At 36.3% G+C, this 26,430-nt stretch overlaps 1 protein-coding gene across 1 annotated transcript in view; it reads left to right on the forward strand.

The window, feature by feature from the left end:
- SHTN1 (shootin 1) overlaps window positions 1-26,430 on the forward strand; it is a 116,743-nt gene that overhangs the window by 12,248 nt on the left and 78,065 nt on the right. The window contains 3 exon segments of the mRNA XM_020988167.2: window positions 2,329-2,381; window positions 19,043-19,103; window positions 24,512-24,606. Of these exon segments, the coding sequence (XP_020843826.1) occupies window positions 2,329-2,381; window positions 19,043-19,103; window positions 24,512-24,606 (209 nt within the window).

Here is a 26,430-nt window from a genome sequence, read left to right on the forward strand (position 1 = left end):
AAACATCTATCAGATGTGTTAAGTAGGAAAAAAAAGAAAAGAAAAATAACTCCTTATTGCCTACATGAGATCATGGTTTTGTAAGCCTTTATTATGGCATGCATGACCACAGACTAGGTCACTAGGAATGATATGTTAAATAAATTTTGGCTTTTCAACCTAACCTCCATCCACTTTTGAATACTAAGTAACCAGCCTAAAGTTTCTTTATTTTTGTTTTCTTTTATTTTTAAATGGACACTGTGAAGTACTGGAATCAGAATTGCTCAGTTTCTTGACAATGTATAAAGAATGTTCTTCAAAACAACCATTTGAAGTAGGTAGTGGATGAATGTAGTTGCTCCCATTTAACAGATGAGGAAAAGAAAGATCCGAGAAGTTAAATGATTTGTCACGTGGCTAGTAAGTAGTGGACCCCGGAGATGAATTCAGCTTCCACTGACTTTGTTCTAAGTTTAGTACCCTTCCCATTTTGCTATCTTAAACCTGATACAATGTACTAATTGTTAGTAAGGACCTTTAGCATTTCTTGTATTTTTAGCCAACTACTTCATAAGGTAGACTTTGGAGAAAATGTCCTTGTTTTTCTTTACAGTTGGGGAAAATAAGGAAAGAAAGATGGAGGCCTTGTGTTTACTATAGATGCTTTCATGGTTTCAAAGTTTCTGTTGGTTAGGGGTTTGTTTTACATCATTTTAAATTTTAATTATTTGTGTAACATGTCACAGGAGGCATTCTTATCCCTTTAGATCGCTGCTGTAGGAAACCAAGATTATTTCACTCCAATAAATTAGCTGAGAGTTGCATTTAGAATCAGAGGACCTGAGTTCGAATCTCAGCTCTTTCCCTTACTAGTACCTTAACATTCTGGGCTTCAGTTTCTTTATCTTTAAATGGGTGGTGCTTGGGGTGGTAGTGGATAAGATGACCTTTGAGGTCCCTTCAGGCTGTAGATCCATCTTCCTGTGAGCTGTTCTCAGATTTCCCTTACCTCTGGTAGTTGGAAGCAAACACCTCTAGCATTAATGGCAAACAAAGGTTCAGGTAATCGATGGTATTGGGAAGCTGTGGGTTCTGAGTTTTGTTGTTGTTGTTGCTGTTGCTACTGTTATTATTGTTTTTAGTCTTGTTTCCCTATTTTGGCCTTCTTGGAAGTGGTACTATTTCTATTCCTGTGTAGAAAAAACCTTGCCCCTCTAGATATGCCATAGATTTTTTTGCATGCAGATCATCTTTAAAACATTTTTAAATGTCAGAATTGCAATGGGATTTTTCAGTAGATCAGGAAAGTCACTAGTTTTAATCAAGTGTTGGAATCCTGGGATTTGTTGCATGTAGTAGAGTGGAATGGGAAGTAGATAATCATTAGGCTCACTAGTTTTCTTAAGCCCTACCTTTGATATGCTTAAATAGAATACCAGCTATGAAAGGGACCTTAGAGACAATCTATTCGAATCTTCTCATTTTACACTTGATGAAACTGAGGTTGGAGAAGGGAGATAACTTGCCCAGTTCTTCTATAACAATTGGTCTCATCCTTCTTTTCCTTTTTAACTCCCTAATGTTTCCCTTCTGTCCTTCAAAACCTTCAATTTTACATGCCTGTGCTGAGGGTACTAGGCATGGAATTTGTCTTTGTGAGTTTGTTAAACTTTGATTTCTTTGACTTTCTAGGTACATTCATCTATTAGTGTGTGTTCTGAAATAAAAATAATTATGGGAGTGCTAAAGAAGCCAAAATCTGTGGTATGAATCACCCTTGTTAGAATGATATTTTTGTATTGTTCATTTGAGAGCGACTAATACATTGTGGGTTGCCTGCTGAATTTTAATATATAATCAAATACTGACTAATTTGAGTGTTTGAGATGTTAAAATTCAGTTGAAAGTGGGCAATTCTTTTTCATTTCAATATATAGCAAGTCTTTGTAAAACCTATGAGTCACTTTTCTGACTTGATAGAGTTTAATGAATAGCATATAATCTTGGTTTGATAATTGAGGATGTTGCAATGGCCAAGGGTCATGATTTGGAACTGAATTCTCAGTGTGCAGGACTGGAGGTAGGAGGGATTGAGCTAAATTTGAACTAATCAGATTTAATTGCCTGGAAGTTGTTTGTTGTGGTTCTTGTTTTTTTGACAAATTGATACTGTGACTTTTTCTCCTTGATAATTGTTCTTCCTCCTTAAAATGGACTGGTTTGGGGAAATACAGATAATTGAAGGTTCTGACCTTCTGAGTTCAGATGAATGAAATTTAAATTTAATAAGCTTGATTATTTTTCATTTCTGAGTGTTATAATGTTGTTTCCCCTGTTCTCTTATAGCAATTGGTGAATATGAAGATCTTAAAGCTGAAAACAAGAAAACAAAAGAGAAGGTTTGTCCTTTATAATGTTTGGTGATTTAAAAATATTCTGTTTTTCATTTCTACTTCTGCTTCTCCATCTTTCCAAAAGTCTGGATTACAAAGCTCATTGTTCTGTTACCTATTTCAACTCAGAGTGAATGAGGGTGGATTTTTTTTCCTGCATGTGTTTTTCAAACTGAATGTCAACTACAGGCACCAGATGGTAAAGAATAGCAGACATGTCACACAGTGTGTGCAGTTCTGTGAGATTAACTACATGATGCAAATGTGTAGCATGACACATAAGCTTGAAGAAATGTGCTTTCTTTCAGTAACTAGATTGTACATGTTAGAGGTAAGACACTAAGCCCCCAGAGACTTAAGTTTTAGGACTTTGGTCCAAATTCTGGAGGAAAGTTTTCTGTACTCTTTCTTTTGATACTTAGAGTAAATGACTCCAGAAGTCTTTTCTATCTCTGCTTACTCTGAATGTAGTAATTGTAAATCTGTAAGTTAAAAACAAATGCTTGGCACAAAATGGAAACTGGAAGCTTTGTGCAAGAGGTTTTTATTATTGGCTTTTATACAGTTGAAACATAATCTCCTTCTACTTACACCCATAAATTGTCTCCTTGATGATTGTGAGCATGTGTTAACAAATTTTTTTTTCTTGAAATAACACAAGATGACAGATTGCAGGGAAGTGATATAGACAAAGAGAGAAAAAGAGAATTTGATTAGGAAGAGATGGAGGAAAGGGGGGAAAGAGAGGCAGCAATGATCAAAAAAACCTCTTGGATATCAGAAATAGATACATTTAGCTTTTTTCAAAACTCTAAATTCTGCATCTTCACATTTAAAATGTCAGCTGAAAATTACAATTAAAAGCAGCAATGACTTGATTGTTTTTGAAACGTGTCAGCTTCTACTTGTTGGTTCCTTAAAAATGCTATTCAACTTTCGACTCTCATAACCTGCATAGTGACACCATGGCTGATGATACTCATGGTATATGCTGAAGGAGAAGTTGGGTAATGATGATTTTCCAGATCATCATGTCTCAGAGCAGTTTTAAGGATGCTTAGGGTGTCATAAAGAGCATCTTGGACTGTTAACACATCTCGAGTTTTCTTATTCCCTTGAATAATTGTTGATAGGAGGATGAGAATTCAAAGGTGATAGTGTTGTCTATGGTAGAAGAAAAGGAAAGATATTATGTGTATGGACACTATGCACGTGTATGGTTCAGTTGACCTCTCACTCATCAGTTAATCAACAATCATTAATTGAGCACCTACTGTGTGTCAGGCACTGGGAATACAAATAATGAAATCTGATCTCCTAGTACTTTATATTTCTCACATTTCTCACATTCTAATTTACATCATATTTATTTGTGTCCTTTTCTTATTATCCCTCCCAAATTTCATGAGCTTTGAAGGCAAGGACCATATCTTATTTACTCTGTAAATAAGCTTATCACTTCATAGAGAAGGTATCCACTCTCTCTGATGAACAGATGAACAGCATTTTAAAATTAGATAGGATCTTAGCTCTAGAGTGGTTGAGTGACTTTGCCAAGGGCACATAATTTAATGTGATTATATCTGGACTCTAGGATAGCTGGATAGGGGGACTGCTAATCACCCCTTCCCTTCTATACAAAATTCAAAGGTGTTTAGGCAACTAAAAAAAAAAGTTGCTAACTCTGCACCTATGTCACAGACTAGCATAGCTACCTAATTTGTGGACATGAAATATTTATACACACACACATATATACACATACATGCTTATACATGTATGTATATATACACACAAACATGTATACATACATGAAAATATTATAACATCATAGATTATAGACATATAATCTATGAATTAATTTTTATTAATATTTCATTTGTAATTAATTATGTATCATATAATATATTATCTAGAAATAATATAATATAAATGTAATTACATGTAAGTAATAGGTGCTACATAATTAATATTGATTATATATTAATCTATATAATCTATTATAATATGATGATATATTTTCATATGTGTATACACACATACATGCATACGTGTGTGTGTGTGTGTGTGTGTGTGTGTGTGTGTGTGTGTGTGTGTATTGAACATCCAGTAAAGGAGACTGAGAAGGGGTGGTCAGATAGGTAGGAGGAGGATCAAGAGAGATCAGTGTCATGAAAACTCAGGGGGAAGAGAGTATATAGGAGAAGAAGATGACCAACTGTGTCACATGATGTAGACAGGTCAAGAAGGTTAAGAAAAGGCCATTAGATTGGATAATTAAAATTTAATCATTGGTAACTTTGGACAGAAAGCTTTTAATTGAAAGGTCAGAAGCCAGATTACAGAATAGGGTTTAGAAGAGAGGAAATAGAGACACAGAATATAGATTCCCCCCCCCACCTCAGTTTCACTGAACAGGAGAGGAAAGAGGCCAATAACTGATAACATGGTATGACCAAATGAGGGCTTTTATTTTTATTTTTATTTATTTATTTATTTATTATTTATTTTTTCTTTTTAGTGAGGTAATCAGGGTTAAGTGACTTGCCCAAGGTCACACAGCTAGTACGTGTCAAGTGTTTGGTCTGAGGCCGGATTTGAACTCAGGTCCTCCTGACTTCAGGGCCGGTGCTTTATCCACTGCACTACCTAACTGCCCCTAAATGAGGGCTTTTTAAAGATTGGGGAAGCGTGGGTGTGTTTGTTAGCAAAATGAAAGAAAACTGTAGATGAGGAGAGAGTAAAATTTAGGTAGAGTGAAGATGATAATGGGAGTAATATGCTATAGAAAACATGAAGGAATTGGAGGAAGGGTGCAGGTGGAATGGTTGGCCTTGGGAAGGAGAAGGGCTACTGCTTCATCAGAGGTAGAAGTGCAGGAGGAGATATTGAATGATGATGTCACAGAGATATGAGATGGGGAGAGGAGGAACTCTTGACAATTGGTCTCAGTTTTAAAAAATGAAGTATTGGGCAAAGTCCTCAGCTTGGAGTTGGGTGTGCCATGGGAGACGAGAAGAAATGAGGTTTGGAATATGTGTTGTGCTGAGTATGATGGAGCAGAGATGTCAAACTTGCAAGTAGCCACAAAACTCTTGAGTGCTGCCAGAACCAGATTAAATGTAATTGGGAAATTTTTAACAAAATTAATAAAAAGACAGTACAAGATATTGTCAATTTGTGGTTTCATAAGTAAATATGCAGTCTGCAGAGATTTATTTCTATTTGACTTTGACACCACCATGATAGCTGTTTGATTAGGGAAGAGTAAGATTTTGTTGCCACAGTGAAGTCCCATTTGAGATTAGATAGCCTAAATTTGTTGTGGACCTATTTAACATGTTTTCATAACTTCATCCAGTTTCATTCAGCAGCATGTGAATAGGAATGAAGGAGGCAAATGGTGGAATTAATATAGGGTTAGGGTTTGATTACTAGTGATCATCAGTCAGACAAGAGGAAAATGCAGGTGTATGTACCTAGCCACATTTTCCTAATACTTGGACAGCTTCCTCTGCTGGGATACCTACACATATCTAAATTCTTAGAAAGAAAAGAGGCTAAGAAGGCATTAGAAGAGTTCTTACTCAATAATTGGATTTTATCATTCTTGTCTTTCTGCCCAGATGATGTAGGGCAAAGGAAAAGACAACAATGTAGTGGAAAGCAAGGGGAACTCATTGACTCAGCAAAAGGAAGGGACATTGACAGTGTTAAAACAGATAATCATTCCTCACATTTATATTATGCTTTGCCATTTATAAAATAATTCTTTTACATATATTTTTTCATTTGATTATAGACTCAAAGGATATTAGAGCTGGGAGGGGCCTCAAAGTCCATCTGGTCCATTCTATACCTGCCCAAGAATCCCCTCAGCCTTATATCCAATAAATGGTTTTCCAATCTGTGGTTGAAAATTTCCAGTAGAGAGTGAGCCCAGTACAGGTGTGGGGCAGCTAATTCCTCTTCTGGACAGTTCTAATTCTCTGTTATCCAGTTATCAGGAAGTTTCAAGCCTACATTTGTCTCTTTGTACCTTCCATATATTTCCCCTAGTCCTTCCCTCTGGAGCTAAATTTCACATGAAATACTTGAAGATAGTTGTCACATAATAGTAATAATAGCTAAGATTGCATAGCACTTGAAGTTTTGCAATGCACTTTATATACATATGTGTATATATGTATATATGCAATCTCATTTCATCCTCAACAACCCTGGCAAGTGGGTGCTATTATTAACTCTATCTCACATTGAGGCAGGTAAAGGCAAATTGACTTACCCAAAGTCACTGAGCTACCAAGAGTCTGAGACTGAATTTGAACTTAGGTCTTTCTGACCTAAGTTCTCTAGCACTCTATCCACTATGCCATTTTGCCACTCTATAGTTTTTCCTCTTTTTCATGGCAACTATCTTCAATTCCTTCACTCAGTACTTATATGTTATGATCTTAGGGTCCTTCAGCATTGTAGTAAGCTTCTGGAAAATATACTCTGGCTTATCACTAGCATTCCTAAAATGGGGTGCCTCAAAATGATGAGTGTTCCAGATTTGTTCTTATTGTAGCAGAGCATATAAGAACTGTCAACTCTTCTAGGCCTGGATGCTACATCTCACTTATGGTAGCCAAAGATAGCATTAGCTTTTATCGCCATAGTGCCACTGTTAACTCTTATTTACTTTCAAATCCACAGAACCCCCAGATCTTTTCTTTTACGAACTGAGGGCCATTCTTTTAGGTAGGGTTTACAATAGATGGCCACCCAGGATCCCTTTCAACTCTGAAATTCTGTGCTTGTTAACTAGCTATACCTTCCCAATCTTGCATTTGTAAAGCAGATTTTTAAAAATGCAAATATAAAACTTCACGTTTGTCACTAATCAATTTTATTAGATTTGACCCAACATTTTAACCTATTGGGTTTTGGGCTATCCCTCCCAGCTTTGTACCACCCAGTCACAATTCATTGAGATAATGGAGGGTAGGTATGAATATCTCTATTACATAGATGAGGAAATTAAGTCTCAAGTTAAGTAATTTCTCCAAAGTCATATGGGAAGTGGCAGCATGGTATAATGGATCCAGTTTTGAACTTGGAGCCAGGAAGACCTGGGTTCCTATCCCCCTCAGACATTAACTGCATTACTGTGGGCAGATTACTTAACCTGTCTTGACTTCAGTGCCTCAGGCATAAGTCAAATGAGGATGTCCTGCCACATGGCCTCTGTGGTCCTTTCCAGCTCTAAATCTGTGCTTGTTGATCTAGGATTTGAATCCAATTCTGACTCTGTTTCCAGTGTTTTTTGTGAAGAATAAAATTTAGAAGAAAAAGGGTAAATGGCTATAGGAATGGATAACATTTTTGTGTTGTTTCTTCTTTTCTCCTTGTTCGTTTGTGATTCTTGAGTAGAGTAGATGTTTGATAAATATTTATTGAATAAATGAATTGAACAAATGGGGATCAGTCCTAAGTGCTTCCTGAAATCGTGGGCATAGTTCTCCCTTCCTGTTGTACAAAGGGTAGATGCAGCGTACCCACCCTAGGCACAGATGATCAAAAATACTGACAGGGGTGATGGAGGGGAACCAGGTTTTGAATGAGGGAAACAAGCCTGCTAGATAACCCTAATTTGAGCCTTTTGTCCTCAGAACTTATGTGACACTTAACTGTCTGTGTCATTCATTTGGCCCTTATATTGCTTTGTATTGGTGTCAGTTTATAGTTAAATCCTACTAGACTATAAACTCCTTGAAAACAGGGATCATATCTTCTACTGCTTCTCTTTCTCCAGTGCCTAAGACAGTGTCTTGCATATATTAGGTTCAGCATCATGGATTTAGACCTGAAAGAACTATGAGGGCCATCTAGTCCAACACTCGTATTCTACAGAGGACGTTTCCAAAACCATGGAGATCAATTGACTTGCCTAAGGTTCCACATGTTGTATATAATAACTAGCCTGGATAATATGTAATGAATAGCTTAGATTCAAATCCAGCTCTTTTGCTTTCGAATCCACCTCCCTTTCCACTATGCCATGTTGCCTCTGCATGAAGATTTAAACCAGCACTTCTTAAACTGTGAGTTGCAACCTCACATGGGGTTATGAAACAGTGAAAGGTTTCTGAATGCGCAGTGACCAAAAATTAATTCAAAATCAAGCACATAATGAATCTGAGGTATTTCTGGCAGCTCTTGCCTGTGTTTCATTGCACCACTTCACTGCAGCCTTGGTTCAGAACACAAAGCATGTGCACTTTGCACTGCACATGCCCTCAGGCCATGCATCACCAAGGAATGCTGCCAAAATGGGAAAAGGAGTTTCAGTGGAAAAAAGTTTAAGAAGCCTTGATTTAAACAAAACAGGACCTAGTTATTTCAATGGTGCTTTAAATGAACCACCTGTTTAGAAAACTCTGACTTTATAGGTAAAACATACCATTTCATTACAGAAACATATGATTGACAATAGAATTAATTTACCTCAGACCATTAACTATTTACATATCTCTCTACCTGGGGTATAGGTCAGCTTCCATCATATCCATGCACAGTATGTATTATTGATCTATTTCTGTGCTAGCTCTTTAAAAATAACCATTAACAGAAATGAGAAGAAAGGATAAGAGAGCAGTGTGGTTGGTTGTGTACAACAAAGTAGAGTGGTTTCAAGTTCCCAATGTACTATTTATTAGGCTCTGTTAAAAGACAGGCCATGTTGTTATTATGGATCTTTACCAGAAGGAGGGAATATATTGCTATGAAGAGAACCACATAATAAAAGCCTTTTATCCAGAGTAGAAAGAGTAAAAGCAGCCTTAGTTCTAGCAATGGCAAATGGAGAATCCCATTCCCTTTCAGCAGAGCAGTTTTCTTATGCCCATGACTGGCTAACCCTCTTCCAATGACCCTCAAGTACCCACCTGTATCAAAGATGTTTAATTTCAGTTAAGATGGATAGAGAGGACCAAGTAAGCTCCCCTTCCCCGTCTTTTTGACCACATACTTTAATGGGGAGATAATTTTTGTTTTGGAGGACATAAAAAAGTCAGATTTCTTTTTACTTGTTTCTCTTTAGACGAATGAGAAAACATTTATTAAAGGACTGCTATGTGCCAGGTATATCATAAGTGCTGATGATACAAATGCAAAACTCAGATATTTCCCGCTATCAAGAAACTGTAATTTTCACATTTTGTTTTGTTTTTTTTAAATTAACAAACATTTGTTATCACTCCCTCTTTTTCTCACACTTAACTTAAAAGAAAGAAAAACAAAACCCTTGTAACAATTATGCCATAATCAAGCAAGAAAATTCCTGAATTGTTCATGTCTAAAAATCTTTGTCTCATTCTGCATCTCAATTCTATTGCGTCTGTGTCAGGGGATAGGTAACGTTGAGTCAGCAGTTTTCTCAGTCATGGTTGGTCATTGCATTGATCAGAGATCTTAAGGCTTTCAAAGTTGTTTGTTTTTGTGATACTGTATAAATTGCATAAAGTGCTCCCCTGGTTCTGCTCACTTCACTCTGCATCATTTCATACAGACCTTCTCAGGTTTCTCTGAATCATCTCTATTATAATTTTTTGTGGAATAATAGTTTTCTGTTATATTCACATACCATAATTGGTCAGCCATTCTCTAGTTAATGGGTACTCCTCTTTGCCACTATAAAATGAGCTGTTATAAATATTTTTGTATATATGGTTCCTTTTCTCCTTGTCTTGATCTCTTTGGATTATGAGCTTAGTAGAGTGCACTAGGTTAAAGGGTATGCAATATTTGGTGGACTTTGGAGCATAAGTACCACATTGCTTTACAGCATGGATGGGCCAGTTATCAATTCTAATAGTGGGAACTAGCTTGTATAGGAGATTTGGAGCTAGGGAAGGGAGTTTTGGTTTGGGAAGTCATAGGAATTTCAAGAGGAGCCATAGCATAATCAGTTGTTATATTCTTTCCAGTAACAATAGTGGTATTGATTTGACCAATGTTCTCAGAGCAATAAGTGGAAGCAGGGAGAAGGGTATATGCATAGTATCAGGGAAAGTGGCAAGATGCTTGAGTAAGCTCTGGTTTCCTAGTAGATCGCTCTATGGCATGTGAAGCATAATCTGGGACCAGCTAGGTATAGTTGGTTAGGTATGTTTGTACTTGGCCACCACTCAACATAACTCACCCTTAGGGTGGAGTTCCAAAGCTGAGGAATATATGACTGGTGAGGGGTAGTGACCTTTCTATCTCTGGGCTGTGCTCGTTTACGTTGTATGTCCAGAATATATGTACTGATGAACTAGAGAGTTAACAGGCATCCTTGATAGTGAGTTGGCCTCAGTATCAGTTGAAAAAACTATTTGAACTGGTATTTATACCCAGGGGCTCTATTTTAATTCTGAATCTTTTTTTTAATGCCAAAGGAATGAAACTTGTAGATGAGATGGAAGAAGTACCTATTATATCTTAAGTTGGACTCTCTTTCTATTTAACATTCTTATCAGGATGCTATAAAAATGTCAAAAGACCATATGTTCAGCCAGAAAGTGCACACTTATTAAATACTTAATGTGTGTCAGGCACTGTGCTACGTGCTGAAATACAAAGAAAGGCAAAAAGAGAGTCCCTGCCCTCAAAGAGCTCACAGTCTAAAGGGAGAGACAGCAAGGAAACAAATATGTAAAACAAGCTATATATAGGATAAATAGGAAAAAAAACTAATTGAGGAATTAAGAGGGGTTGGGAAAGGCTTCTGATAGAAGGTGGGATTTTAGTTGGGACTTTTTGAAACCAGGAGGCAGATATGAGGGAGAGCATTTCAGGCACGGGGGACAGACAGAGCCAGGAGCCAGGAGCTAGGAGATGGAATATGTTGTTCGTGAAACAGCAGGGAGGCCAATGTCACTGAATTGAAGAGTATGTGGGGGGTGAGATTAAAGCATAAGAAGACTGGGAAGGTTCAGTTGGCACACAGTTACCTGAGGGAAGGGGGTCATTCTTAAAGTAGAGTTATTGCTGGTGACTGAAGAGCACATATTTTGTCCTCTTCAGTGTTGCTAGTCATTTGCTCAATTCTTGATTATTAGTATATGAATTCTTTACTCTGCCAGAAATTCTATGGCCCTGGGTAAGTCACTTGTTAATATTACCCACAGTATATTCTTAATCTCAGACTTAGACACACAATGGTCTTTTTTTTTCACAGAGAAAATACTGAATTTTTCTTGCTTTTATAATAGAAGGAATGCTCTTAAAGTGAAAATGGGTATTGCTTTTGCATTTTCATGGTATATGGCACTATAAAGGCATTATTATAATATTTTTCCATACATAGTTTTACATAAAAATCACAGAATGTTAGTATTGAAAGCAATTTTTGAAAATGTATGAGTTAATCCCTGTTTTACAGATGAGAAAGACAGGTAAAGTGACTTACCCAACCCAGGTCACATTTTATTTTGCTGTGTTATGTATAGCATTTAGAATCATTAAAAAGGAACAAAGTCCCAGTATCAATATACACACAATGTTCTTTTAAAGTCACTACTTGTCAGTTCTGTATTCAAAATTGAAAACTCATTTGGATACCTCAGATCAATTATATCATCAATATGGACTCTAGTATAGATCAAAATGTATAAATATCTTCTTATCCTGTATGATTCTTGTCCCTGTCTTTCTGTAAGTCTTCCATAGATTCTCCTCAATTGATTAGATACTTTGTTCTGGTTCTTTTCATATTTTATGAGTACTCGTATGGTTCTTGGGCTGTTATACCTCATTCTTGCTGCATGACATCTCCTTTTATGGAGATATACATCCTCAGAGATGTCAGGAGAGTTGGTATAAAAGACAAGTCATTGTTGGCAGTCAGCAGCAGCCTACTTTCACCACCCGCTATATTTATTTACACTTCCCTTTGCGTCCCCAGTAGGTTCAATTCTTTTGATATTGTGTCATTTCCATAATTTGTAGGCATATAACATCAATGTGAAGTAATCAGTGTTAAAAAAGATATGGTGTTTCGTGGTAGCAAGCAGTTTTGAATCATTGAAAGCAATGGACAGTTTCACAAATGTTGTTTAGCCATATCAAATCCTGTATAAATCTCTGGGCCATTCATTTGCAATGCTTGTCTATTGTGTTCGTATTGATGAATGAATGAGTGAGGTCTGTTGAACTGGGAGCTAGCTTCAGAGTCAGGAAGACATGGATTCAAGTGTCATCTTTGACCTAACCTCTCTAGATGGTTCTCTAAGGCTATAAATTGCATTTATACTATATAATCTAATCTGCATTGGTAGATATTTTCCTTGCCTGGAATTTCCCACATAAGTGAATTCACAAGTCCAAACAAACAAACAAAAAAAGCCCCCAAACCCTCATTCAATTGGCTGCTCATCCCACTACATGCTGTAGTCTGTGAGATACACTTAGTTTTTCTTGTTCAGATTGCTAGGCCCACCTCTTTTAGTGATCGTGCTCATTAAAGTAGCCCTATACCATTGATAGGCTTAACTCCATCCAGGAACAGTAATACCAAGGGAACTTCACCATCTATTAAAGAATCAAGTTTCTGTTTATAATTTGCTCAGGACAAACATTATGATTCTAAATATCTTGAATGAGCAGATGTCTCCTGGGGCAATGCTTTGGTTGATGTTGATACTCATATTGTCATTGACCAGTTATTTCTGTGATTGAATCTTTCGTGGATTCTTGTGTGATCCTGACATATGCTTGTGAGACACCTTGTCTGAGGAGATCCCTTTAGGGAGCTTTTATTCCCCCAATCAATGCTATTTTCATAATCAACACATGTTTAACATAAGGGAAGGATCATATTTGTCTATCCTTTTCAGTTGTCTACTGGACTTAGAGAATTTACTATAGAAAATCTTTTGGGGAAGCTTACTTTTTGGTTCTCTTCAATTTTTTCCATTGAGATTAGCCTTGTTTGGAGCTTTGACCATTTCACAAATTTCATAAAGATTTCATAGTGATTGCAAATTTAACATAATCTTTAAAATTCCCACAGAAAATTAGGAAGGTAAGCCATATCCCTAACTTATTATAAAACTATACATAAAATAATTTCAAGCAACATGGCATAGTAGAAAGAGTGCTGGTCTTAGAGGGACCTGGGTTTGAATCCTGACAGTGAGACTCCTTAGCTTTGTGATCATAAGCAAGCAACTTGGGCTTTCAGAGCCTCAGTTTCCTTATCTGTAAAATGGAGATAATTATACTGGTACCATCTACCTCATAGGACTGCCAGTGAGAAGCAATTTATTAACTTTAAACATACATACATAACATATTAACATAAACATACATACAAACAAACACATAAACATGAATTATTATGTATGGATGTTATAAACAATATATAATCACATAATGAACTCTAAAGATAAATGCCAATGATTTTTTGATTAGCTGCTATTTTGGATGATTTGTTGGGCTGTTACACTCCATTAACCTGGCTAACTGAGAGTTTACTTGAATTTTGTTTTCATCAATAACTTTGAGGTTGGAGTCAATACATGTTCATTAAGTTTGCAGATGGCACCGATTCAGAAAGGTGAGTAAGATTAAAATTTAATTTGAGAAATTGATATAGCACCAAAACCACGACCAGAACATGAGAGTGTAGATCTCTTGCCTATAAAAGGTTAAGATTGACATCTGTAAAATGGAATTGTTTCACTGACATATGGTCAAGGGTGGAAGGGGATGGGCCAGTGAAAATTAATGTGCTCCACTGTTCTATTTAAAGTCAACAACAACTTTGTTAATTATATTCTTTCACTTTTGGGAAACAGTGGAAGGACTAAGTAGGCTTCCAACCAAATAAATGCTTTAATTTGTCATTGCTGCCATCATTATACTTCTGTCATCAACATGTTTCATTGGCCACTCGTGCAGCCACACAATTGAAGACACACTTTAAAGTATTTGCTCTTGAGCAAGGGGCTATATCATAATCGACTGAAGTTTGGTGTATGCTTTTTTTTTTCTATGTGGAAGAAAGGGGGTGTATCTGTGGGGGTGGGGGCAGTGCCCTATCCAAACTGGATTGTAATAGCCCTAGGATTTCTCATTAAAAGAGAGAGAACAAATTATGGTAGTGATTTCCTTAAAAATGAAAAAAAATTTGTATTTAGTATGAGGTCCTTAGAGAGATTTTTGAAATGAGTCAATGTCTGAGTGCTTGTAGTAGTAGTTTTGGTGATATACTGTAACAACACATCCATGGTTTCTGTCTCCCTGCCAGGAGCTGTGAATGAAAATGGAGAGAGGCAGATACTTTCCAAGACTTATGTTTCAAGAAGCTGGCTATATGATACTGTCTGTGTCTTGGTGGAATTGTGTGGTGTTAAACATTTCCTCCTCTTGTATAGTTTTCAGGAGTAAAGGTTCTAAAGTATTTTATTTTAAAGGATTTAATAAAAATCACTTTAAAAAAGCAAGATACACATCTATTGTGCTAACTGTTCATGCATAATACATCCATATACATGCAATTTCTTTGAGATAGAATAGCAAGTGGTTGTGCCAGGGGGAAAAAAAAGTAATTACTTAGCAGTTTGAAAGTGAAAATGAGTCTCTTATTAACAGCAATCTATCCAGAAACAAAGAACAAGGATCTCTGTTCTGATGACACGTGTTTCCATCTAACACACAATAAATACCTAGAATTTGGAGAATGCAGTAAGACAGCTTTAGGGTAGCTCCCACTTCTTATTCCTGTTAAAATTGGAGTAAAACAAAGAACTTCCAAAACATTTAGAGAGAGGGAATGGATATTAGAAAGAATTTCTTGCAAGTTAAAATAGTTTAATTTATTATATGCTTTGAATATGTTTGTAGGAATTTGTAAATTGTGGTTGAAGTCCAGCCTGAGTTGTCCAAATGAAGCAGTAAAACAGTAGTTTTTATTAAAAAGTAATTTGAGATGGCTTATTCCATATTAGGTAACTATGTATAAATTCTCATCATATGCATGCTTTTTGTATGTATGTGAAAAGTTCACATATTAGGACATAGAGGCTCTTCCTTTGAGAGAAAATAAGTGAAAAGGTCTTGGAGTGGGAAGGAGGAAAATGGGAAAGTAGGATAACATAGAACATTTAAAAAAAATAAATACTCTTTAGATGCCAGATGCAATTAGCTGTCAGTTCTCTACATTGAGATCAGTCAAGAGGCAGCAGTGGTTTACTGAAAAGAACACTGTGCTAAGTTTCAGAAGGTCTGGCTCTAGTAGCATAATCAGGGGCAATAACTTAACTTCCTGGACCTCAGTATTCTCATATGTGAAGTTGAATAATAATACTTGTACCTACCTACTTCACAAAATTTTTGTAAGGAAGGCTATGGTAGACTAGCTCGTGTGTGTGTGTGTGTGTGTGTGTGTGTGTGTGTGTATAAATTTGATAAAGATTAGAACTTTTGGGGCAGCTAGGTGGTACAGTGGTTAGAGCTGGAGTCAGGAGGACCTGAGCTTAAATCCAGCCCCAGACATATAACATTCACTAGCTGTGTAACTCTGGGCAAGTCACTTGACCCCAATCGCCTCAGCAAAAAAAAAAAAAAATTGGAACTTTTATTGTCACCGAAACCAAAGCTCAAATTCTAATCTACTGTACTTACTAGCTATATGCTTTTAGGGAAGGCATGTTACTTCTCCGGACTAGTTTTTTCATCTTTGAAAAAGAGTTGAACTCAATGATTATTTTGGCCTCCCCACACACCATTCTTACAGTTGTAGTCTTTTTGGATTGTCTTTGGCTACTTCTTGATCCCTATGTATGGTGAGTGTGTGTGTGTGTGTGTGTGTATGTATGTATATACACATACATAGATGTGTATTTTTTTCAGATGTATACAGTCTGTTTCATTGTTACGCTATTAATAATTCAAAGTTGATCATAATTTAAGATTGTGTTAGAAATGGCAAAGGATCTGGACAAGACATATCTGGGTGTTGCAGATTCATACCGTAGAGACCTTCTCTGCAGACATGCCTGCCAAAACCCAGAAGTTCAAGGTCAGTGTCAGAAGCCAGGTATCTGCCTGGATGAGGTTCAAGGAAGAGATCTGGAAAATAGCCAGGGCTTCCACTATGAAGGGCTTTCAAAACCCACAAGGCCAACCATGGATCAATTTGCCACTTCATAAAGAGCCAAAATAGGGACTATAGAGCAGGCGTAATATTATCCAGGTTGCTTAAACTAGCCAGCAATCATGCTGCTATGTTCCATGTGAGCTGTAAGCAACAGAGAATCATTGGGAATTACAATTAAGCAATGTGGTCCCGAGAACATCTGTTGCTATTGCGAGGTCTTTGCGGGCAATTCTTACACAAAAAGGGAGCAGTTTATATAAATGGTGCAGCTGGGGTGGGGGTGGGTCCTTTGACTGTGTGGCTTAGTGTAATATAACTGAAGATACAACATTCCACCTAAAAGGCCTATAATATTTTTAATGTTCCTCTTCTTTTTTAGTTGAATGAGAAACTACAATCTTTTTTAGGACTTACCTAAAATAATGCATTAATTGGTAACTGGGACCCCTGCTCAGTGAATAGACACATCCTTTACATTGGATTGTGTTCCATCTTGTGATAAGTAAAGCTACACTTGCACTTGTAAATTTTTTTTTCCTTTCAATATCCATAGCAGATGGTAGATTCTGTGGCTGCCAGTTCTCTCATAATGCAGTTGCAGAAAATAGAAGCCACAGACACATGAAGACCTTTGGTATTACGCAGCTGTAGGTTTGCAGACAGCTAGAGAATCTGCTATTCATGAAGGCAGGAATTACATAAAAACTGTGCTTGTAGAGATTGGTCACCTGTTTTTTTGTTTTGTTTTGTTTTGTTTTGTTTTGTTTGTTTAAAAAAAAAAAAAGGCTGGGCCACTCTGGCCTGGACTCTGCTAGAGCCTTTCTACCTAATCTTTTTGGAAGGAAATTAAGATTTGATCAGTGAGTGGATTTTGGTAATGGATTCTTTAACATCTGGACTGTTAACGTGCCACCATCTGAGATTGGCATTGGCTGAAAGTTACTGGTATTTGACAGTTATTTGGTGGCCTCTGTGAGAAGTGAGCTGGTGGTCTTTGTTTAGGTGTGAATAGAATTGCTGTCCCTATTCAATGCTTCTGCTACTATTGGCAGTCTCAGTGGAGGGGACTGAGGGTTTGATTAAAACGGAAAATGAATTTTTGTCTCTGTATCTCCAATGTCTAGCAGAGTTCTTGGCATACAATGGCATATGAATAAAAGCATTTAATAAATGTTTGTTAATTGATGGAGTGAGGTGCCTCTTCCTGATATATGAGTTGATGAGAGAGTCAGTAGGGCATGGTGGATAAAGTGCTGAAATGGAAATTGGGAAGACTTGGGTCCAAATCCTGTCTTTCGTAGCTTTGTGACAATGGGCAAATCACATAACCTTTCAGAGCCTCAGTTTCCTTATTTGTGGAATGGGGATAATAATACCCATGAAATCTATCTCACAGGGTTGTTGCAAGTCTCAAGTGAGGCAATGCATGTAAAGTGCTTTAGAAATTTCAAAGTATTATATAAATATCAATTATGATATCTTTACCAGGGTTTGGGGATCAACCCCAAGACCTGAAAAGAAACTACTTTGGAGGAACTCGTCTGTCTGTTATCCTGATTGGCGTTTATTTAGCAGTCCAAATACTTTTCACTCCCTAGCCATTTCCTCATCAGCTGTCATGTTGTTTCACACATGCTCTTACCCCTCTTACCGTTTTGAAACTGTAATAGTTAACTCTGTCATTGCTGTTGGAAAGATTTGTCAGTCTACTGCTTTATGGCTCTACCTACTGTTGTTACAACTTTCCAACTTAATATCCCTCCCTAGTCACTACTGCTTTATTTGAGTTGTTTTTCCTTATTAAAATATAAGCTCTATGAGGGCTCTATACTGCCTTAGTGTTTGTATTTGTATCCATAGCATAGAGTTTGGCACATGGTAGATGCTTAAGAAATACATTTTCATTCATTCATCCATTCATTCATTCATCAATCAGCCATTGTATGAACTTCAGTGGGCCAGCTAGCACATCTGATCCTGGAGGAGACTGCCGAATTCATAACTTACCAAGACTCTACTTGACCTGTGTGGCTGCATGAAAAAAGTGGAGGGTTAGCCAGTGCCCATGACAGTTACTGTAATTAATAAAAGCTACTGCTGTACAGCAAAAGAGCTCTCTTAAAGAGTGAATGTTTTTAGTTTGAGTATGTTACACAGAAATCTTATTGACTAGATAATTGTAATAAAATGTCTCCATTTTTGGGAGATCTTAGAAAAATAGCAGAGTACAATACTATTTTAGCAAAATCGTTCAAGCAGATGAGAATGACCATTGCTTTTTAATTTTTCCTCCAGCAAAAATTCTTTTGGAATCATATCTGAACACTTTGTTGAGAAGTTGCCCAAAAAGTTTACCTGTGCTTATCTAACCTCCACCTCAAAACTTGTTGCAGTCAGCTTGAAGTCTTTATTTTTAATATCCAGCGTTTTAATATCCTTCATTTTAATATCCAGCATTGCTTACATATAATAGGCCTTTAATACATCTTATTGAGTTGAGTCAAATTAATATCCCCCTCCTTTTTTCTTTTCTTTTCAGTGTGACAAAATTAAACAGGAACGGGATGAAGCTGTTAAGAAACTGGAGGAGTTTCAGAAAAGTACGTAGACCTGTCAGTTTCATTCATATAATAAAACATTGCAGATGCCTTAGCGTGCTCACTCCCACCATGTGTCACTTGCAGAGAAGTACTGGGCTGCCTCAGTGATAGTCAAGTCAGTCATACCTTTCTGTTCTTTGTTTATTATCTTTACCTATATCATCCATATCTGTATCAGTATTATAAAATCTATATCTGTATATATATATATATATCTCATCTTTATCAATATCTATATCATCTATATATGAATCTGTGTGTATATTGAAATCTATAGCTGTCTATATCCATTTTTATATCATCTATATCTGTGTATCTCTATATCATCTATATTTGTATTTGTATCTAAATCTATATGTCTATCATCTATATCCATATCTTTATCTCTATTATCTATATCTCTAGCCATATCTATATATCTGTATCCATATATAATCAACATGTCATTTATATTTCTGTATCATACCTATATTCATATCTATAGCTTTATCATTTCTATCTGTAGCTATAATTATGTTTTGTTTTTCTGAAACAATAAAAGAGATAACTTAATGTTCTTAACCCACTAAGTTCAATGTCTGGTGTATGATTTTCCTTTAAGATGGTATACATCTGTTGCTACTTTTTCCTTGGGGATAGAATGTGACTGAGCCACCTATGGTGAGGTTTTAGATGTGGGGAGGGAAACATTGGTGGGGGGTGGGAAACACTGGTGGAGGGTGGGGAGTAAGTAGGTTGTGACCTCAGCTGTCCAGCTTCTAATGCTCTCTCTCTTAGAAGCAGGGCCTACTCTTCAGCTGACTACAAACACTGTAAAATAATCAGGCTCTTCAATTATAAGATGTTTTCTCCTAGTAACTGTTGTGATGAAACATTTTGTCTGTGTTAAAAAAGATAAAAGGCAGTAAAATCCAGCACTGTAGTTAAATTTCTATAGGGCTGGGTTATTTTGTGGTGCCTAGCAGTAACAAAGACAAGCTGAGGAAAGTGTTGTTGACATCCCATGTCTTTTGAGGCCACTATACTGTGATGGAAGTATCTCTTATTTATGAATGTATGAATTATGATTGCTTAGGGATTCCTAGTCCCCAAATGCAGGATTAATGGAACATCCTTACACTTGTATTGACATTGTGTCATATCTGAAAGAGTTATTATGGTAGCATTGACAATATCTCTTATAGTGTGTTGGAATTATTGATGTTTTGTTGACTTCATGCTATATGCAATGGATATAGTTTAGGTTTTTGTACTTTAATTTATGACTGCTTTGGGGAGGAGAGATGATAGTAGGGATCATAACCCCCAAATTGACTGTTACTGTGACTTTTACATATTTTTTCACCCTAGCTGCCATTTTCATCAGTCTTCTTTTTTTTGCTCCTTCCCCCTACCTGAATAAAGATTCAGCATAAAAATTGGATTTTTTTGTTCACTGAAATCACCATATTCTTTGAGGAAACTGGCCTTAATAAAGTTTTTGGTTTTGTGTTTAATACTTGCCACATACTAGATTTGTGAGTTTTAAAGCTTATAAGAAAGCAATGAAGAGCTAACTCAATTCAGGTCAAAGGCTTGGTAAACTTTACAATGCTCTGTAGAGGAGTTGTTAAAATGATTATTATAGGTTGAACCTGCCAGTACTTGAACTTTGCTGAGCATAGCTTTTGAGAACCAGGGTCATTGGTATGACACTTTAGAAAATTATCCATTGGTATATTTACCTTGACTACATTTTTCATAGGCTGCCATCAGGCAGTTTTCTGCACATTTTTTGTTTCACTGCCAGTCCCATTTTCTCCTATTCAGCCCTGTCTCATCCTATTGGTTACTGTGGGCCAAAAGAACACTAAGATAGACCTATGGTAGATGACTAACATTATCATATTCATGAGATCCCTTGGAATTAATTTTAACAGATGTCTCTTAGGCTGAAACCTGATTCCCTTTGGGCCTGCTGTATGTCTAGAACTAGAATTCATGCTTATTTTTATGGGCACATATGAGTTTGCGTAGCTGCTTTATGCCGTGCTATATGATGTTGGGTGAGAATGGTACCATGTACTACTTAAATATGCATAGGCCTTGCCTATGTCCCACTGAATGAAAGAAGCTTTTCCCAAGAAACACCTCTGATCCATAGTGTTACCTTCTAATGAGTGCACTTTTTTCTTCTCTTCACAATAAAAACAACAACAACAGCAACAACAACTTAACTGAGAAAAATTAGCTCAAAGTTTCAGGAGAATAAGAGAATTGTATTTAACAGGTAAACATGATTGCTCTGTGGTTGGATCTTTGCTGGCCAACAACATGAATGGGTATGCTTATAACTTATTATAACTGGTTAAAAATTTATAACTGTTTAAACTTACAACCATTTAAAATTAATTTGGAAAAAGTAGTAGTTAACATGTACAATTGGCTTTTTAAAAATATATTTTGATAATGATATTTCAATGTAATTGGTACCCTTGTAATTCTATCTTATACATTCAAAAAAATTATTCTGAGAAGAGATCCATAGGTTTCCTCAGATTGCAAAAGGGGTTTGTGATACCAAAAAAAAAAAAGATTAAGAATCCCTGATCTAGGGGATTTTGTTACTATATTTCTGCTCTTCTTTCTCTCTATCGTTCCAAATATATAAAAAGCTAAAGAATGTGATTGCAATGCAATCTGAACTATGCTTTTCCATACCCACCTAATCAGGAAGTTAAGAGATATGCTAGCTTTAGTTCTGCTAATTTAGTATATAATCCAATGAGAAAGTTTCGAGAGAATACGTAGGGTGTTGCTGGAGAGGACCTGTCTTTTCAAAGGGAAAAAACAAACAAACATATTGTGCCAAATAGAATGGCAAACATAGAATCATGGGTGGGGGTGAGGGGATGGAGAAGGGTGGGAATACCACAAGCTTGTGCCATCTAGCTAAGTTTATCAAGTTAAATGACATGACAGCTTTTTACAAACTGTTTTTGTTTGTGTATCTACTAGGCCTAAACTTCACTACCTTGAAATGATCTTCTAACTCTTCCATAAGTAAGAATGTTGTTGAATAAAAAGTCAAATTCCTATGAAAAGTGTGAAGTGTTTATGTTTTTGTTATGATACTGGAAATACAAGATTGTGGCAGAAAGTGTCAAGTAGTTAAGACTAAAAATTCAAAGTAATATTTGATGTTGTAAAATTGTATAGGTTTCTTTTCTCTTCCCTTCACGTTTTTTGAAGAACATACCTTGTAAACATAGTGATAAAATGCTGGGAATATTAGGATTTTAAGGAAATAATAGAGCCTATTATTTAAACTACAATATAAAAGGCAATTATATTGATGAAGAGCTACACGGGCTTTGTGTCTGTGAATAAACTTGGCCTGTACTCAGCTTTTATTTGTTCTTCTGGCATAAACACATATTGTGTGTGATTCCAGTTTAATGGGGACCCGTTTGTATGCCAAGCAGCTGCATTTTAGGCCCTATTGCGTGATTTCATAGCTCTCTGAAAATTGGTTCTATTCAGAACAAGAGATAGAAGGGGAGGAGGGGGGTGGTGAGGAAAGGGGGGGGCTTCAACACACAATCATTTCTTTTCAATTGGAGCCAGAAAGGTTGATGACAACATGACCATTGTGTTATAATGATAAGACCACTAAGGCATCTGTACCTCTCATCAAGGCTTTCACACAACAGCAGATACAATTTAATTCACTGCTCTGTCAGCAGTGCTGATACCATTATGCCGTCTGTCTCCACAGTTATAATCACTGTCCTCTGAGAAATGCAGTTGAAATGATCTTGAGCAGTCAAAGAAACTCGCAATTACGGCTGCCACTTCCAATGTGTCAGATTGTGTCTTATGCACTTGGTACAATGTTCACTTCCAATCCTGTTTATTTACAATGTCTACCAGTAATTACGCTTAACGTGTCATTTAGTGAGGGTGCCCCTGCCAAGGGGATTGTTGGGTGCTGCTGTACCATTGAGTGGGAGTTTCTCGAAGTCAATGCCATCAGCAGCTTTTAGTCCCTGATGGGATGCAGTAGTAATGTTGATAATGCAAGTATCGTGCTCATCAAGTCATAATTAGATGCCACTCAAATGTGCCACTTGTAATAACAGTGTTGATTCATGTTTTTCTCGGTGACTGCAACTACTAATTAGTTAAGTGGTTTTTGGTTGGCCTGCATTTGCTGCAGATTATTATTACCCCTGAAAAAATGTCAAGGTTAGAGATGTTTCTGGCCACTTAGTGCTGCTTTATGAATTTGAATATTAACATAATAAGAACTTTGGACAGACTTAGGAAGTAATACATTTTTGTAGTTAATTTGAAGAGAAATTTTTTCCCTGAATTTAATCATAATTGTAGGTTAATTAAGCTTAAATGAAGCAAAAGTAATCTCTAGTTGTGTGATGCAAGCCCAGGGCCTTCTGCCTAACTTTGGGATGCTTCACACATTTGGGTGTTGTGTGATTGGGTGTGACAGGAATCAATACATACATATATCTCCAGTTCAATTTATGACAATGCATTTTATTTAGCCCCCAAATATGGGAAAAGATGTAATTTTTCTTCTCTGAACTTAAAAACCCAATGCAAATTCAAATTACTTTAAGCTTTCAGGTATAAAATTCAATAAACCAACTTAGGAAAGTCTCAAAAGGAGTATTTTTAAATTAATGGTAAAGCATTAAAAAATTAAAAAGCTCTGTTTTTCTTCTAACCCTACTAGATATAATGCAAGAGTTTTTATTCTCTCTCTGATTTCATGGACATATAGGATGTAGCTACTTTGTTCCTGTACTTTTCCCCCCAGAGTTTATTACATTGCAGTGACTTCTATGTCATGAATTCTACAAATTAAGGATATGTAGAAATAGATTTTTTCCTGCCTTGCTTAATGCTACCACATGGTCACTCCAGCATGATATGATCAATGGGTATTTAGGACAAATTGTTTATTTTCCTAGTGTGAATCTTCTCCTAATTTTGATTAACTGATTTTCCCTCTGAATCTATCTATGATATCCTGCCAGGAACTGTGAGTTGGGTTTAACACTTCTCTTTAGGTAAGAAAGAGAAATTTAGACACTTACTTTATTTCACTTAACATTAACAAGATTTCTTATTGCTTTCTAAAGGGCAGTGTATTTATATATACTATATATGTATATATGTAATGTGTATATTATATAGAAAGTTATAAAGTTAGCCGTTTTTTGTTTTCCTGTTCCAATGAGAACATTTACCAATTTCAAAGAATTCAAATAGTTTTTAACATTTTCGGATAGTAGTTAAAGGACTAGCTAGTATTAGAATTATGAAATTCACAGTCATGAGACATGAACTCTTGGAAATAGCTGACTAATTTTTTAATGCTAAAAACTTTTTCTCTTCATTTTTAGTTTCTCACATGGTTATAGAGGAAGTAAATTTTATGCAGAACCATCTGGAAATAGAGAAGACTTGTCGAGAAAGTGCTGAAGCCCTTGCAACAAAGGTGAGACTATTTAAATGGAGGCAATTAGCCTGACCTTTTATTTCCTTTTCCTTTCTTAAAGAATTGCTTCTTTTCCTTCATAACTGCATCCTCTCTCTCTGTCTCTGTCTCTGTCTCTTCAAATTTCAACTGTTTGATCTTGAGAGAAACTTGATATAGTTTAAAAATAATAAAAATGATAATACAGATGTCTCCTATAAAGACACAAACAACTTTGAACCTTGTCTGTAGGAAGGGCTGCTTTTGAGTATGTTTCAGCCTTTGTTTGCTGATGAAGACGTAGAGTTCCATAGCAGTCTGTTGAACATTACTTTCAAATGTGTATGCATTTGGGTTAAATGATGAACAAGTTTAAAATCAACCTGGTGTGACATAAAAGAATAATGAGCATTTTGTGTTTGAATCAAATGAAAAAGTCAGCCAAAGCATTCCATTTCAGGTGATTGTTTATGAAAGCAAATGGAGGACATGCTAAAGGTGACCTCCAATGCTCTACTGATTGCTTCTAGCTGATGAATTTACCAAGTGTGTAATTTTCTATATTCCATCTCATCAGAAGTACATTATTATTAAAGAATGTTTTTATCTCTGTCTTATGTATTTTGGGTTGGGTAAAATGCATCTGAGCCACTTCATCAGAAAATGGATTACAGCAATTTTCAACCAAATTTCATTAGCAATGCGGCTGTGTTTCTTTCTTTCTTTTTTCCTCTCTCTCTCCCCCTCCTCCAAAAGTACATCTTTGGATATGACTGAAATCCTACCAGCAAGAAATCTCTTTAATTTAGATGCATTAGCAATGTATTTCCTGGAGGTATTTACTTAATTGTTTGTATAAGGACACTACATTAGAATTCATAAGATATTTAATCAGAGCCTAACTAAGAAAATGAATCTTTGCATGTAAACTTGTGCTGTTCTGATACTTTGTCAGCAAGGTACTAGCTTTGCTGGCCCATATCTTTTAAAAAAAAAAGCTAATACCATTCCCTCATGTTACTTTGCCTAACATGACTGGAACCTATTAGTATTTGTTGATATAGGAATTTCTTCCCTGTTTCCTCTTTTTGGAACATGGAACATGTAGGAGGAAAGATCCATTCATAGCAAATGCCTGCTTGAAAAATCACTAATATCAAAGAATTGACCAATTTTTGACTTGGTTTTTCCAGATTAACAAGTGTGCTAGTTGCAACCATATAATCCAATAGAAAACACTGTCCCCCATTAGTAAGAGTAGAAGACTTCAGTAGAGAATGGTAATAGGGATATATAATCTCAGAGTTAGAAGGAACTTTAAAGTTTGTCTAGTCTAACTTTTTACCTGTAGCATGAATCCTTATACTATGTCTTCAACAAATGGTCGTCTAGTCTTTGCTGGAAGATCTGTGATGTGAAACTCACTACACCCAGAGGCATCCCTTCTATCAGTTTAGAAGTTAGGCTGCCAGCCAGGCCTTAGTCCATCCTGGTTATACCACTAACAGAGTGTGTGACTTTCAACAAAACTTTTCATCTCTCTGGCCCTCAGTTTCCCTAACTGTAAGTGAAGGGGTTGAACTAGATAATGTATAAGTCTCCCTTCCAGCTCTAACATCTTATAAGATTTAGCCTTCCTTAGTAAAATCACTTAGCTTAGAATCATATAACCTGAAATTGGAAGCTCAGAAGTCATCTAGTACAATCTCTCTTTGAAGCATGAATCTCCCTGCAATATCTTTGATGTGGGGTCATCCGACATCTACTTGGATCCTTACTGTTTATGTCACCACTCTTTAAACAGCCCCTTGTGAAGATAGGGGTACCTTTTATGTTTGTAGGTAT

The sequence above is a fragment of the Phascolarctos cinereus genome, unplaced genomic scaffold (genome assembly GCF_003287225.1).
Source record: "Phascolarctos cinereus isolate Bilbo 61053 unplaced genomic scaffold, phaCin_HiC Scaffold_3;HRSCAF=262, whole genome shotgun sequence".
NCBI lineage: Eukaryota > Metazoa > Chordata > Mammalia > Diprotodontia > Phascolarctidae > Phascolarctos > Phascolarctos cinereus.